This window comes from Cyprinodon tularosa, unplaced genomic scaffold (genome assembly GCF_016077235.1).
Source record: "Cyprinodon tularosa strain WSP-4 unplaced genomic scaffold, ASM1607723v1 ctg934, whole genome shotgun sequence".
Lineage (NCBI taxonomy): Eukaryota > Metazoa > Chordata > Actinopteri > Cyprinodontiformes > Cyprinodontidae > Cyprinodon > Cyprinodon tularosa.
The window spans coordinates 136,929-154,390 of record NW_024039712.1 but is presented as its reverse complement, the minus strand read 5'-3'; the positions used below and the strand labels follow the sequence as shown (position 1 = coordinate 154,390).

The window sequence follows — 17,462 nt, the reverse complement described above, 5'->3', positions numbered from 1 at the left end:
AGCAATCATCTGGCAGATCAACTCCCACCAAATGAAGCCGTCCTGGTATCCATGGAGACAGATTCATGGAGCAGCCATTCTTAACTTTAGGACCTGGTTCAATTTGGGTTCCGAGATGATTTCTGGGGGTCGCCGAACCATTTTGGAAAAATAAAATGTGCATAAGAAGGACAGCGAGCTGTTTGTCTCACTCAGGCTTTTTATCACTAAAATCCAGATGCTTTTGGCTTCATCAGACCAACAACGAACCCTCAGCTAAGGTCACCGCGTACGACCCGTCATCAGAGCTGCAGGATACCCTGCTCCATCTCATCCAGCATTACAGACCGTTCTCTCTGCGCTGGAAGCACTCTGGCTGTCAGTAGCAACAGAGAACGCAGCAGTATCAAAAGCTGCAACTAATCCGCTGTTTCTGTTCGTATATTCAATTCTATTCAGTTTATTTCTATAGAACCAATTCACATCATGTAGCGATGATTGCTGTTTCAGAAGCTAGCCTTTAGATCAGTGGTTCCCAAAGTGTGGGGCGCGCCCCCTAGGGGGGCGCAATGCCATTGCAGGGGGGGCGCGGGAAGCGGTATGGATGAATGAAAAAAAAAAAAAAAAAAAAAACAGCGCTTGCTTGACTGAGCATAATGGACAGTTGTGATACTGCAACCCAGATTTGAGAAGATCTGCAGCAACAAGCAGGCTCACTACAGCCACTGAAAAGATGGGAGGATGAAAGTACAAAGAAAAAACTCTCAGGGAGCTGTTCAATGTTTTCACTCCATTTTGCACAGGGGGGGGGGGGGGGGGGGTGGTCGGGGGGGCGTGGAAATTTAATTGTAATCCAAAGGGGGGCCCAGAACAAAATCTTTGGGAACCACTGCTTTAGATGCTGCTTTGTTTTTCAAAAAATCTAACTAAATGATAAAAAGACTAATTCCTGAAATGATCATCGCTCGTCTGATCGTGTTGATTGATCAGGGTGGACAGCAGTGCATGTTGAATTGGGGGTTAGGGAAACCACTGGTCTACAGACGCATGTGGAGATAAGTTTAATCAGATCAGCAAGAATAGTGTGCATCCACACAATGTTAATTAAGGAGCTTATTGTAATAAATTCATTGAATGATTGAGTTACTTCAATTCATTGAGGCGAATTATCTGCCGCTGCCCTTGGTTTATATTCCCCACACACGCTGTTCCAGGCGAGTAGCTCCCACTGATGATAGTCTGGAAACAAAGTATGGTTATCAGCAGAGGTGGAGATCACCAAGTTATCTCCAAAGCCTTTTTCCCACTCAAAATAGCGGCTTAATGTGTGTTTTTCAAACATGGTCGACCTGCGAACAATCAGCATCTGGCTTCCTTCCCACTGGCATTAAAAGCTGGTCTAACCCCTCGCTGGCAGCTGGGTGGCTTCCATCCCCCCACCGCTGTGTGACATCATCACGCTCGGTTAGCATTGATGATGTTATGAAACATCTAGGGGGTTTTTCCTCTCCACTGTCGCTACAAGAATGCTTAGTGTGAGGGATTGCTGAAGAGTCAATGAGTCAATGTAATCAACTGGTTTTCCTTAAATAGATTACTTTCTGACTGGATGATCTGGTGAACTGGAAAGTGACCTGAGATGACGTGATGTGAATTGGAGCTATAGAAATAAACTGAATAGAATGAAACAGATATAGTTAATTTTTTTCAAAAGATATTTTCTGAGAATGTTATTTTGAAGCAGTTTCATTGGCTTGGCATAATAATGTAAAAAGTTTCATACGGATTCTGTTATTGGCTATCTTGCCAGTTTTTCTGAGCATATTTTATTGTACAGGTCGATATTAGAATTATATTGACTGAAATTAAGATATTTATCGTGATTGTTCTGGATGCATCATTCAGGCCTAGAATGTGTTGTAAAATTGTTAAGTTTTATTAAAATGCCTTAAAATGTCACCAAGGACATTTAGTGGTTAACAAATTATAGGACACGGTCTATTAGAGGCTCCTGTGATAAAATAAACCGCTTATAGCCAAAGGTTATTTTGTTTCTTGGTCTCATTTTGATTAACAGGCAGATTCATCCTAAACCCTCAAACTTAAGAATTTCATTGAAATGTGGGGAAAGAAAAAATATATAACATAATTTAAGACCAAAAGCCCAATTTCGTACAGAAGCTAACAAAAAGATTTTACAAAACTGCAAGAATTTTCTGTCCAAAACATTGCATTCTGCAATAACATTGTAAAAAAAAACTGCGGTTTTGTTTTCTTTTAAAGGAGGTTAACAATGGATTGCATACATCTTCTGTTATTCAGTTTATTTTATTTTCAGTTTATTTATATAATGCCAACACACGTCATCATGTTATTCAAGAACACATTGAGAGTGGTCGTCTGATTGTATTTTTGAAACTCCAGAAACATTCAAAGGCAGGGCTCTTTAATGCCTGCTCTTAAAACGTTCCAGGGCCTTGAACTTTCAAGGACTTTAAGGACCTGTGGAAACCCTAGAGGAATTGCTTGATGGGTTGGAAAAGAGCGTAAGTTCATTCCTATCTGCATAAAGAACAGGGCTTTATTGTCTGACAAACTTCAGAAAGTTTTAACAGTAAACTCAGCAGCCTGAACAAGAATTGATGAATGATGGTAAACAGCTGCATCATCAGCAGAACATGCAAACTGGCTCCTGACACTAGTTTGTCTTAACAAAAAACCTTTTCCCCTATTTAATGTTGGACCACAAAGTAAATATCGTTTTATGAACAAACCCAATTTTGAAACTGTATATATAATCCCATTAGGTGTTATTTAATTAAATTGAGGTGCATTTCAGTGTAATCCAGCCATTTTGGATTTCAACTCTTTCATGTAAAGCAGCGGTCTTCAACGTTTTCCAGGCCAAGGACCCCAAACTGATGGCGAGATGGAGCAGGGACCCCCTAATTTTATATATTGTATGAAATAGTGTTCTATCAAACTGGTCCTATAGTTACTCTATTACAGATGGAGTAATGTAACTAAAGTAATCCCTCCCTGAGATTATTAAAGTATTTCTGATTCCTGGTTGATGGGACAGGTGTTGTGAATGAAACGGTGCCCAGCTTGAAAGAGCTCCTGTGTGTCTCTGCATTGATGCCTGAAAGACATCTTCTGCCTCCATTTATCTGTTTACTACAGTCTGTTGAATTCATGTTAATGTGGATTTAAAGACATTTCCATTAGTGGAAAAAATTGCAGGGGGAATATAAAAAAAAGGTTTAGGTTGCAGCTATCCTATACCTGTTTCACCTCTTTTCTCTGGTTCATTTGTCATTTATGTTGAAGACTATCTAAAAATATAAGTCATGTTTTTAGATATTTTATGCATCAAATCTTGATATTCTTTCTCTGACTTTTTGAAGAAATAAAAAAATCTAGAGTCTATGTTTCTGTTCTTACTATTAAAATTATTGAAACAACAATAACAAAACATTTTTTATATAATCTTCTAATTTCCACTCTTTTGTCAGATATTTGACTTATTTTTACTCAGAAACGCAGATCTGCAAAGACATCTTCTGCCTCCATTTATCTGTTTAGTACAGTGTGTTGAATTCATGTTAATGTGGATTTAAAGACATTTCAATTAGTGGCAGCATGGAATACTGTATATAAAAAGAAGTCTAATCAACCAAAACTTTCGCGACCCCCATGCAGTACCTCTGCGGACCCCTAGGGGTCCCAGACCCCCTCTCGAAGACCTCTGATGTAAAGTATTAAACAAGATGTTATTCTGTAAAAAAAAGAAAGATTTTAAAGAGCTGCACGTTTTAAAATGTTGATTTTTCTGTTTGATGTATAAAAAAAATAAAAAATAGCAAACACCAAAAAATCTGGCTGCTGTTTATTCCCAGAAAGTCAGCATGTTTCAGATGCAGAACAGCTTTCATTTTAAAGACCACGTAGCAGAAGTTTAAGCATTAATCAAATATGACATTCACTAAAGATGACTTTTATTGGAGGAATACTGAAAGAGCAAATTGTGCTATGAGCTGGACTTTGAGGAGCAGGGGATTCTCTTTAGGGCTGTAATTCATGGAAGCCTGAGCATAATTCTAATCAAGTGGTCATCTACTGGCTCTCTTCAGTGATGGAGGGCCTAATTAGCTGCATCAAAGACGGACTGAGAGGAAGATGTTGGTGTTTGTGAAGGATGAAAGAAGAAAGAGGTATAAAGTGGCGAGGTTGACAGGCCTGAGTGCCGCTTTCTCCTTCAAGTCCCCTAAAAGCTGAAGTAGGAGAGGCTTTTATTTATGCAAAGTGCTCTATTGTAAAGCAAGCTGTAGAGACGGGATTCAGTTCAGGTCCAACATTAACCCAAACATTCCAGGAGAAATCTGTTCTTCTGGGATTAAAAGAACTTCAAACGGTTTATTTATTCAAGATAGAAGACATGTTTTATTATTTAATGTGTCCAAGTTCAAAGAAACAATCTAAAGAATTTTTTTTTTTTTTTTTACATATGTGGAGGGCACCCAGGGGGGATTTACCATTAGGCAGTACTAGGCAGGTTCCTAGGGCCCCAACTTCCCGGGGGCCCCATTAAAACTCTGTTTCCATGTATGTTTAATACAACTATTCCTTATTTGTGCACAATTATTATGTTTTTGATAAAAATCTTTTGGCTAAAATGCCATCAGAATGCTGATAATATTAAGTGTGTCTCAGCCCCCCCCTTCAGTGTCCCCCATATTGGATCAGTCCATTTGCTGCACATGTTCAGAAAGGTCCAAACAGACAGCAGCAAACCATTTGAAAACAAACCATGCAAAGAGCAGTGTTGCTAACTTAGCGCTTTAGTCGCTATATTTAGCCACTTTTCAGACCCCTCTAGCACTTTGATTTCTAAAAAGCTCCTAGCGCCAAATCTAGAGACTTTTTTCTGCTACTGGAGACTTTGGAGACAACATCTAAAAGCAGCGAACTCTGCTCTCCAGAGCGAGTAGATTGGTAACCCCGCCTCCTGCTCTCCTCTATCTTGTCTGCTGTCATGATTCATGCAGCTATTATTTCATCCAAATGAAAAATGGAGAACAGAGAAGCAGATCATGGCTTGTCTACAGTGAAAAGAAGGACTGGGTTATTTACTTTGGCCTTTTTGGAAACACAGGAAGGAGCAATCAGCTAAGTGAGCTTAGTGCTTGGAAACAATCTTTCATTCCTTTAGAGACAGCATGAAAAGTCAGCTGAGTACAAAACATAGAGAGGAAAACAAGAAGAAAAGGGACAAGAAGAGAGGGACACAACCTAGAACAGATAATGGATGTCTATTCTATTAACATTTCTCTATCTGTAGAATGGGGCTGTTTAATGTGTTGTCTTCTCCATTCAGAGGGGCCCCTGCCTGTCTTTACCTAGGGCCCCACATTTCCTAAATCCGCCCCTGAGAGCAGCTTCCAGAGTTTAGCCGTGGAATCAGAAGAACCATTTCCATGGTAGAACATCTGATGTTCTTCAGTCAGCAGCTCAGTCCTGCAGCTGATAACAAACATCAAACTCTTCCAAACTCCAGCTGGACTGTGGGCTGAGGAGCTTCTCATGCTGTCAGGAGTTTGTCCTCTCACAGACGACTAGCTCTGTAGGTCATTTACAGATGGACCCAAACACAGTTCATTCTACATCCTGGTCACCACCAGACTGTGTAAAGTAACTTCTATAGAATTTAGTTCTAGCAAGGCTTCCAGATATTTCATTCTCCTCTAAAGGATGAACCGTGACACCTTCTGCAACGCAGAAAGTTCTACCAAGGTGGATGTAGTTTATCAGATGAACTGAACTGATATGAATCTACAACTTATCAGAAGTCAGTAAATTTTTTAAGCCTAGTTTAGACAGTTTAGACAGAAGGCCTGTAAACCAGGCTTATCCCTCCACTCAGGTACGAATCACTTCAGATCTAACATCCATCATAGTCAACAGATGTGTTTCCGTCAACTTTCTTAAATGCACATTTTGAAGGATCTCATCAGAAACAGCAGAACTTATTCCATTTGGTAGGAAAGTTTCTACCCTCTGTGGTCAGACAGGTCTTTTTCCCACTGAAATGGATCAAACCTTATTTTAGTGGAACATTTCCCGCTGGTTCATTATTTGATGTGAAGAAATGCTGGACAGACTTTTTCATCTAGAAAGAAGCTTCACTGGAAAAAAATCTAAATCTAGAGAAGTCCTTTTTTCTTAAAATAAGTGCATTTGTTCTTAAATTGAGAAGGTATAACAGACATTTTGCCTATGGAACAAGACAATTTACATTTAAATAAGGAAACACAATTGAATTTTTCTTATTTCAAGTGCATATTACCTAATTATCTTATTTTAAGAGTAAAAATACTCATTCCATTGGAAAATCATCTCATTAACCTGCTCAAATTAAGGGTAAATGCACTTAATTTAAGAAGTTTGTACTTATTTCTAGATGGTTTTTCCAGTGTTCTCTCTTAGCTGGCTCAGATCATTCAGCTTTAGGTCAACAGACGTCGGGGAGAATAGATAAATCCCGTCAGTCCTGAACCTTTGAAATCGCCATCAGAATCGCCAACCTTTCAAACCATCAGATTCTATAAAAGTCTGTGGATTTTTATTCTTTATTACAGCTTTTTTCTGTTGGAGCTTCTGTGATGAAGGAAGATAAATATTGGGTTGATTCACTGATGTTTACATGCAATTAAAAAAAGGAGCATAATCCTTAAAAAAAGAAGCAGTTGAAATGAAATGAAAGTCTCAGAGTGAGCTTTTTAATTTAGTTTAAACCAACTTTTATGTAGTTTTGGCTTCAAGATCAAATGTAGGAGCTCTCAGAATAATATGTAGACTATAGAGACTCTAAAACAGGCCTTTAGCTGACAGAGTGACGCACTTAGAGCAGGAATTATGTGGAAAAAGATAAAAAGTATAAACAGTTTAATTCTCTTTTTTCAATCTGCTCTATCCAGAACCTGTCGGGTAGAAAAGTTTTACTTTATGTTTTGTAAAAAGTCTCCTTTAAAAAACCTTTTTCTATCTGATTATTAATCGATTAAAAGAATCAACAGATGAATCAATTTGCTAAATTATTATTAGTTGCAGCTGTGATCTATTTCCTTAGCTTTTTCTTCTCTACCTAAAAGTGTGAATCGGACCGCCGTCCTCCATCATTATCAGTTTGATGTTCTGCAAACTACATGAGAATAAATAGATTATATCACCACTGTTGGAAAGGGAAGATCTACTGATTGAACAATCTTAATTTAATAAATGATGCTCAGTGGAACATCAATCAGCCTCCAACACATTCAACTTTTAATTATGTTTAGATCTGCTATAAAAGTAGAAATGTTGATGTCGCACAAACGCGTCTTACTGTGGACAGGAAATGTTTTAGCATAACGCTCTGCTTGTGTTTCCCTTCTTTGTTGTTTTTTTGTTGTTGTTTCTCAGCTGCTAGCTGGATGGCATCAGTCAGGGCTGCAGACCCCTGAAGAATTCAATTAACCCTCGTTACGTCGGGTTTGGTGAATTTTTGGAGGAAAAGAATGAATCTCCATCTCATTTAGTTTGGCAGAAGATGCTGCAAATCAACTGATTGCAAAACAGCATCTCTTCCCATTCTTAATAATTCCAAACAGTGGAAGCCTTTAGTAGACCTGCAGACACCAAGTTTCAGTCTGTGGAAAAGTTCAACTTAAATATTGTTATAAGTCGGCAAAGATGAGCAGACAATCAATTCAATGAATGTATCCAACTCAAAATGCACTAGTTTTTCCTTAAGCTATATTTTACTTTATCTTTAGTCCCTGAACAGCTGAGTTTGGAGTCCAAGGATCAACCAATTCAGTTCACTTTGTTTCTCTAGCATCAGTTCCCAACACGTATCCCCTAAAGGCCCATTATTCACACAATCTAATCATAAATTCAGATTGAAAGGAAAACCAGCTAGTTAACCAATCCCTCACACCAAGCATGCATCCAGCGATAGTGGAGAGGAAAAACTTCCTTTAACAGGACCCAGGCTCAGTGGTTCCTGTTAAAACTGAGGCTAACTTCCTATGATTGGGATAAAAGAATGCGTGGTGTCTGGGGCATTCAGTGGAAACGGGGCTATTGCACATAATAGAATATGTTCCTGATGAACAATATACTCAAATCTCAATTTAAATCCTCAAATCCAACAAAACATTCTATCTTAAAATGATTAACTGTATATATTAGAGCTTTTCAATCCATACAAAAAAACACTAGAAGAATAAATCCAGCTTGCATCACTTGGACAATATCACCCAAAACAAGAGATTATATACGGTAGATGAACGATCCAAGACCATGAAGTATTTCACAGGAAGGATCAATAAACTAATTTAATGTAACTCTGTTAAGTAGATTTAAGAATTTGTGTTTATTTATGACACAATTGGTAAAATGAAAAACATGCCATGTGAAAACCACCTGAGGAAACCCTAAGAAGTTCACTTTAAAGAAAAGTAATGGAGGGAAAACAGAAAGCTTCACTTTTTGCTGCTTTCAGGAGGATCCTGTTCATTTCTGATGCTACAGTTTTAACTTTAACATTTATATAAATAAAAGAAATCACCATCAGAACAAGCTGCTGAATCATAAATCCTGGGAATAATTGATTAATTTCTGTTGCATCGTTCATGAGTTTCCCTATCCAGGCCAACCGGACTAAATTACAGTAATTCAGTCTAGCAAATAATCGCTGACTTTGGTCAGAGATGGGTGGACCAATCACAGAGAGGGAGGCGGGACTTTGCAGGGTCCCTACCTGATCCGTCCAGAAGCTCGGTCCGTCCTGCGTAAGCGCGATCAGAATAATAAGAGCCCAAAAACGATGTAATAACGGTACTGAGAATATTTATTTATATACTTAAAACATTAAAGAATGCTGAACTACATCGTTTAGAAATTATTGAAGACTTTCCTGGAAGAAATGGATCCGTTTTCCGTTCTCTCCATTGAACTGCATCAGAGCAGTCACAGTAACGCTCCAAAGGCTGTTTAAGTGTTTTTTTATGTTTCCATTTTTTTTGTTTTTAGAAAATTTAATATTTACGCAAATAAAAAAAAAGAAAAAGACAAAAAATAAAAAAGTAAGGAAAAACAAAATAATGCCTACCAGGAAGTTATTCTGTTCACACAGACGCAGGATGGATTGGGTTTCCGGGACGGATCGGGTAGAGACATGAAGTACAATTACCCATAATGCACCTGAGCTTTTCTGCTAGCATAACAACAAGCTGCGACTCGACTCGAGGAATGGTGCAGTGAAAATTAAAGTCGTAATAGAGAGCAGCACTTTCAGGAAAAACATCAAAAGTTTCCTTTACAGTTTATCTTTTTTCACAGAATTAGAGAAACAGAGCGCGTTGCTACACCTGCGCTTATCTGATTGGTCCTAACCTGATGAGGCGGAACCATCAAGTCCCACCATTAAAATCCAGCTCCTAACCAGACGGAAGCGCCGCATAGAGGCAGGTTAGAGATTCTCATGTTTTGCAATAGGAAACCTGCACAAACACGTCCAATTAAGACTGCTGACAATAAAGATGATCAACAAGCATTTTGTAGAATTTTCAGAAAATTCTTGGATTTTTCTTAACCATTACTATTATTCACATAGAAAAGAGAATTATTCCTGGAAAAATAAATACAATCAAGGAACTTCTTAATAAAAGAAAGAAATTACCAATTTTATTTTCAAAAATCTAGAAAGATCAATCAGACAAAAGCTGCCTCTCTCGTCTCAACAGACGACTCATTTAGGGAAATCTCAAATTTACTGTTCTTTACTGAGAAAATAAAAACAAACCAAATGTGAATGGGGAAGCAGAATCTCTGCAGCGCAGAGAGTAGCTGAGCTGCCAGGTCTGTCTTACCGTAGGTAGTCTCTCCGGCACAGGATGAGGTTGGCTTTGGTGTACAGCGTGGAGCCCACCTCACCCAGCCTGCAGTCACAGCACGCACATTTCAGGCAGTCTTCATGCCAGTATTTATCAAGAGCCTTCAGCAGGTAGCGGTCCTTGATCTTCCGGCTGCAGCCGGCACAGCCTTTTGGCTTCGTGTCCGGCTGGACGGTGAGCATTTGTATACCTGGAAGGAAAGACGGAGCCGTTAAACACTGAAGCAGTGGCGCGCTCCCAAACCCCTATATATGGTTATTTACCTACTACACACACAGGCACACCAAAAACTGAAGCTAAATTAGAGAATAAAGCTGAAGGGACGGTCAGAGGTTTGAGGTTTTATTTATCAAAGTTACAACAATATTTGAAACAACGTTCTTAAACAAAAAAAAACAAAGAATTTGCTTATGAAAGCTAATAGTCTACAGCTAAAATATATTTCTTCTAACAATGTTAGATTTATGCTTCCTTGCATCTGAAAAAAAGTAAATAAATGGGCATTTCATCCAGGGTTGGGCAATTAATTCATTTCGCAATATAATCACGATTTAACAAAGAAGCAGTTTTGAAATTGCAGAAGCTTCCAATTTTAATCGCTCTAAGCCGGACACTACATGTCTCCCTCCAGCCCTATAGGTGGCAGTAATTTAGTGCTACTACCTGATATTTTTTAAATCTTTTTATTTTTTATTTCTTATTGTTATTTTTTTTTTGTTTTTCATTGTGTGCAATACATGTATACTTGCACCTTAATCCTTGTTTATCTTGATATACTGTATATATATAAATATATATATATATATAGTTTATTCTTCTTAATGCACCTTTCCCTCCCTGTTTGCACCTTCTTTAACTTCTATGCCAATATGTGACGAGTGAATTTCTCCGCTGTGAGATCCATAAAGCTCATCTAATGTAAGGTTTGTCGCCACACAGACAGGTGGCAGCAGGTTACAGTAAAATCCTGCAACAAAGGACTCTGTGCAAGTCTGAGGAGAAACATCTACTAGCTTAGGGTTCATGCAAAGGAAAAATAAAATAGCAATCGGTTGAAAAATAATTGCAATTACAATTTCTTTACTGAATAATTCAGTCTGAATTTCAACTAATGTCTTTAGAGAAAAAAATATAATTTGTTTTTAAAGAAAATGGAGATGCATTAAATGTTCCGTGGAAACAGTGGAGTTATTCTGCTCTCTCTGTGTGGAACAGGAGACTATAGGGCAACCTTCACGCTGCTCGCCCTGATGCTCAATCCTGATTTTTAGATAAATGCGACCTGGCCGTTCAGACGCAGGTCGCATTAGAAGAGATCAGATTCTCATCGGATTCAGCACCACAGAGCCAAGTGGCCTGGGTCGCATCAGAAAACATGGGATCTGTGTTGATCAGACCGTCATGAAAAGATCAGATCCAGGTCATAGATGGGCACAAAAATCAATAAAAATAATTGGATTGGGTTTAAAAACAAACATTGCATGTCCGAATGATGATGCTCTTATTAAAGAATGATCGGCACATTTTTATAACTGGGAATTAAATATTAATAGGGAGAGGATTCTGCTGGGATGCTGCAGTGTGAACACAGCCTAAAAGTCTGTTTAATGGATCCCATTTCTTTGTGTTTCTCTAAGATGTTGATGCTGCCGTTCCCTGCTTCTGTCCTTCCTACTTTCCTAATGTTTTGAACAGGCTGCTGTGTTTAGGAGCCGCATCAGAAGAGAAACGGAGGAGAGCGTCTTCCTCATCTGGACTGAAACAGCAGCGCATGGAGCGGGTTGGACCCTCCAACATAAGATCATCCCAAAGCAACTGTCTGCAGGACCGTTTAGACCAGCAGGCAAACACACAAAGCTACGGTTCTGGCCTTTTGAATGGTGTGTGTGTGTAAAGGGGCGGGGTCCCAGGCAGTGCTGTGCATTGTTTGGCCTGGGCTCACTGGGGAGAGCCTTTGTTGGCCCTGTGGGTGAGAGGAGGCGTCTCACAATAAGGCTTTAAATTAGTATTCTCCTTTCATTCCCTGAGGAGCACCACAGCCTCACTTCCCTTTGTGCCCCATTCACCACACCCCCACCTACACCCCCACCACTTTCTTCTTTCAAATAAAGCAGGTTAGTGTGGCTAACTTTTAATTAAACCAACACTGGACTGTTAAAGTTTTAGTGAATGTAATTAAGACCTTTTACTTTAATTTGTTTTGGGTTTTTTTAATGATGACTCTGCAGCACGTGGTTGATTTAAATTTCCCACCAGGGGCCCCGTGGCCCCTGGTTATGATGGATGTGAATGCAGTTATCACTACAAGACACATCTGACTCCTAACATCACACCCACTGCATCTGATCAGGCAGGAAAACATGACAAAATATCACATTTAGCAACAAAAAGAATAAAAAAATGGAGAAAAACATGACGTTTTTTTTTTCCTGCCAATTAAAACGTGTTTAATGCAGGGGGAAAAAATGTGCAAAATGAAAGATTTGAGCTCATTTGTTCCTGTGCTTATTTGTTAATTGGCTGGATTTTGGCCTGCCTGATCAGTCCACCTCATTAGCACTACAAAGTCCTGCAAGTCATTAGCAAAGCAAAGCACCCCCCCTCCTGCAGGCTGAGAGTTGGAGGCGATGAAAGGATTTTCCTCTTTGACTGAAGGGAAGTTTGCAATAAAATCCTGACTCTCAGTAAAGTGATGGAGCAGCTGCAGCTGCAGCTGGATGCGCAGCTGCAGCTGCATGCAAACATGTTGACATTTCCCCATCAGTGTGCAGGCAGCCACTTCCATCCTAAATCCACATTTTAAAAAGCAAACAGGCAGCGGAGCTGCCAGGAAACACCGTGGAAATGGAGGCTCCGTGGCCGTGGGGCGGAAGGATGGCAGAGAAGCAGGTCGCGGCACCTTCCACGGAGAAAAACAGGGAATTCCTCAGAAAATCAAACAGCTTCTTACCGAAACTTTGCTCCCTTTTCTGCATTTGCTGAGCCGCCGAAGCACCATCCGACCTAAAGCCGCAGAGTCCGGTCCGCAGAGCGGGCTTTGTTAGCGCGGAGATGGGGAGCGGAGCTGCCACGGGTCCGCTGCTGATCACCGCTGGCCACGGCGCGTGGGAGCAGGTCTGCTGCCGCGAGGAGCTGGCCTCAAATGACAGGATGACAAAGAAACGCCCCCCCCACCGCGATGCGCAGAGCCTCTGATCCTGCCGCGCGCCGCGAGGACCAGCCTCCCATCAGCTGCTCTTCATTCAATGTTGGATCAGTTAGAAACGTTCATGACGCAAACTGTCCTAACAAAGCGCTAAAAGGTTCAACTGCGAAAAATAAACGATCACTGCTGGAAATAATGAGATTTCCTTTCAATTCAGTTCATTTCTATAGCGCCAATTCACAATACATGCGTCATCCCGGAGCTCAGACGGACGCAATTCAAACACAACTTAAATCAGTAACAAAATAAATAAAAATGCCTCCAGTTTCTGCTTTTCTGACTTCTTTATTCTTCCACATTTACCAGAATCTGCAAAAAAAATATATAATAAAATAAAATCTGCTTATCACTCCTTTTATCTTCAGAATACAGGTGCTGGTCATAAAATTAGAATATCATGAAAAAGTAGATTGATTTCAGTAATTCCATTTAAAAAGTGAAACTTGTATATTATATTCATACATTACATACAAACTCATATATTTCAGATGTTTATTTTGTTTAATTTTGATGATTACAAATGACAACAAATGAAAATCTCAAATTCATCATATCAGAAAATTAGAATATTACTGAAGACCAATAAAAACAAAGGATTTATAGAAATGTAGGCCAACTGAAAAGTATGAACATAAAAAGTATGAGCATGTACAGCACTCAGTATTTAGTTGGGCCTCCTTTGGCCTGTATTACTGCAGCAATGCGGCGTGGCATGGAGTCGATCAGTCTGTGGCACTGCTCAGGTGTTATGATAGCCCAGGTTGCTCTAATAGTGGCTTTTAGCTCTTCTGAATTGTTGGGTCTGGTGTATTGCATCTTCTTCTTCACAATACCCCATAGATTTTCTATGGGGTTAAGGTCAGGAGAGTTTGCTGGCCAATTAAGAACAGGGATACCATGGTCCTTCAACCAGGTACTGGTAGCTTTGGCACTGTGTGCAGGTGCCAAGTCCTGTTGGAAAATGAAATCTGCATCTCCAAAAAGTTGGTCAGCTGCAGGAAGCATGAAGTGCTCTAAAACTTCCTGGTATGTGGCTGCGTTGACCCTGGACCTCAGAAAACACAATGGACCAACACCAGCAGATGACATGGCACCCCAAACCATCACTGACTGTGGAAACTTTACACTGGACTTCAAGCAACGTGGATGAAGTGCCTCTCTTCTTTTCCTCCAGACTCTGGGACCTTGATTTCCAAAGGAAATGCAAAATTTACTTTCATCAGAGAACATGACTTTGGACCACTCACCAGCAGTCCAGTCCTGTTTCTCTTTAGCCCAGGCAAGACGCTTCTGACGCTGTCTGTGGTTCAAGAGTGGCTTGACACAAGGAATGCGACAGCAGAAACCCATGTCTTTCATACGTCTGTGTGTGGTGGTTCTTGAAGCACTCACTCCAGCTGCAGTCCACTCTTTGTGAATCTCCCCCACATTTTTGAATGGGTTTTGTTTCACAATCCTCTCCAGGGTGCGGTTATCTCTCTTGCTTGTACACTTTTTTCGACCACATCTTTTCCTTCCCTTCGCCTCTCTATTAATGTGCTTGGACACTGAGATCTGTGAACAGCCAGCCTCTTTAGCGATGACCTTTTGTGTCTTGCCCTCCTTGTGCAAGGTGTCGATGGTCGTCTTTTGGACAACTGTCAAGTCAGCAGTCTTCCCCATGATTGTGTAGCCTATAGAACTAGACTGAAAGACCATTTAAAGGCTTTTGCAGGTGGTTTGAGTTAATTAGCTGATTAGAGTGTGGCACCAGGGGCCATCAATTTTGAACCTTTTCACAATATTCTAATTTTCTGATATGATGAATTTGAGATTTTCATTTGTTGTCATTTGTAATCATCAAAATTAAACAAAATAAACATCTGAAATATATGAGTTTGTATGTAATGTATGAATATAATATACAAGTTTCACTTTTTAAATGGAATTACTGAAATCAATCTACTTTTTCATGATATTCTAATTTTATGACCAGCACCCGTAACTATAGATCTATTCACTCAGATTAGTTTCCCAATCACTGGTTCACTGTTCTTGTTTTAGAAGAGCTTCTCAAAGGCTAAAGGAAAAGTCCAGTATCATTATAATCATTATGACTTGGATAATAGCGCGTTGTGACAAACACCAGATACAGCACTGGGACTTGATCAACAGCCGATACCGCACCGTGACGTCACTAACCAGTAGGTGGCAGTAGTGTTCTTTGACAAACATGGATGCCTCCAGTAAAGCACATTAAATGGAAAATTACTCTGAATTAAAAACACTGATCATTTATTGAACAAGATGGAATCATTTCAGATTTAAAGGACTTTCAGAAGTTTGGATTCTGAATTTAAGCAGACTTTTCCTTTAATTCCTGAATAAATAAATTGTATCTCTTGTGTGTTTTCTAAACTCAATCCTTTTCAGCATAGATTTATGGCTACATGATCACACTTCAAATAAATGATGATACCCAACTTGTCATGATTGCTCCTTTTTCATTATTCATTTAGAAGATTTGCTTCGTTTTTCATCCATTTCAGCCCAATTTTGACCATAAAGCTGCGGCTGAGGCTCTCAGTCACTTCCTGACGTGTGTTTGCACACCCATGGTGCTCTAATTCCCAATAAATGCAGGTTGTTCTTTAACGCTCCAGCCCAGAGAAGGAGGAGGAGGAGGAGACGGCAGGAGGAGGAGGAGACAAGTCAATAGCTGGCATGCAGCTTGAGCCTAAACTGCGGCGGTAATAAGATGGGCCATAAAACGCTCTGCGTGCTGTGATGAGTGATGAGATGCATTAAAGCTGACAGGGTATTACCTGCCAGTAATTAGGTTTTGTCATGGATTGAATTATTTTAAGACTGCCTATCTCTGTAATCATGCAATTTGCTGAAGTGTGTGTGCATGGGGGAGAGAGAGCGCTCCCACACCTCTCCCATTTCCCCTCTACCTTCAATTAGCCAAGTCATCCTCTCTGTGAATGGAAGCTGGAGGCAGCAGCATCCTAGAGGGAGAGGGGAGGCCTGTGAAGGCTCCTCTCTGTTCTAACCTTGCATTAGTTTTAGAGGAAGCCAGTCTAGAAGAGGCCGTGTTTGGTTGCATGTTAACAGACACATGCATGTCAGAGTAATCCAGGAGGTGTCCTGGCTCCTACCTTGAACTGGGATGCAGCCTGGGATGTTAAAGGATGCAGATGTTCCTAACCTGTAAACAAACTGTCCACGAGGAAACTCTCTCAAGCTGAGCTCATTCCTGATCTTCTAGAGAAACCTTAGCAAGCGAGTTATTGCTGGAAAATCATCCAAGCTGCCTGGAAGTCGCTCCTATCCATATCAGCGCCCCCCTCTCCCTCTATTTACGCCGTATCTCTATCTCTTTCCTTCTCTGACAGGAAAAGTGGTCCAACGTTGAGCCTCCCCTTCTATTTAAGCCCCTCTACCAGGTCCCCAGTCGGCAGCACACTTCAGCTCATCCTAGAAGCTGACAAGCACCGTTAGGGAAGGCAGCGCATGTTGCTCTAATGGACCTCATTAAGCACTACTTACAGATGTTCTCTTAACATAATTGATCTGCAGTGAGTTGAGAGGACGGCAACCTATTCCCCAGCCCCCAATTATGGCCCGGTAATTAGATCCCCAACCTCCTGTTCTCCACATTCACCCTTCTAACATTCCGAAATATCAAAGTATCTCTTTTTCTCAAAGCGACCTCCCCCTCCCTCCCCCATTTCACCTCCATGACTCCTCCCTCCCTTCCTTCTCCCACCCACACGATACTATTGACAATCAGATGTGCTAACCTTTGTAGTGCAGCCAGACTTGGCAACGGGCTACACTCGCTCAAACAGAACTCCCTCCTTCTTCTCTCTCTGCCTTTTTTTACTCCACTGGGACACCGACAGGCAGTGAGTGGCACTGATGGAGAAAGGGAGCCAGAACAAAGGAGGAAAGTAAGTTAGTACTTTCCATACAGGACTGACATGACAATATTTGTCAAGGGAGAACACTTTTTTACAGCCGTATCTTTCATTTTAAATCAGGCCTTTGCTAGAAATGACAAATTTGAGCAGAGAATCAGGCTGGGTTTGGATAGTGGAGGTTTGGACACTATTATACCCCTTTCACACTGGCCAAAAACACAGCTTAAACCTGGGAACAATGGGCTTTTAGAGGCAGTGGTTCACTGACGCGCGTCCACCCGGGTCAAACGGCTCTGATGAGCATGCTGTGGGAACACAATTGAATGCAACGTACGGACGTCAACACACTGAACCAGTGGCTTCTGATCTAACCAGCAGAATCAACTCTGTTTACATTGGATAAACATGGAGCAGCTCTGGTTAGAGGGATTCAGA

General features: G+C 40.5%; 1 protein-coding gene across 2 annotated transcripts in view; it reads right to left on the bottom strand.

The window, feature by feature from the left end:
• The window catches only part of lmo3 (LIM domain only 3), a 39,228-nt gene extending 22,723 nt beyond the window's left edge, over positions 1-16,505 (bottom strand). The window contains exons 1-2 of one of the 2 annotated variants that reach the window (XM_038274850.1): positions 16,263-16,505; positions 9,894-10,107 (exon numbers count right to left, since the gene is read on the bottom strand). In XM_038274850.1, coding sequence (XP_038130778.1) covers positions 9,894-10,099 — 206 coding nt within the window. In that variant the 5' untranslated portion in view covers positions 10,100-10,107; positions 16,263-16,505. Of the gene's footprint in view, positions 1-9,893; positions 10,108-12,867; positions 13,201-16,262 lie in introns of those variants that run through there. The other variant, XM_038274848.1, reaches the window with a different exon arrangement.
• Positions 16,506-17,462: the final 957 nt, after the last annotated feature.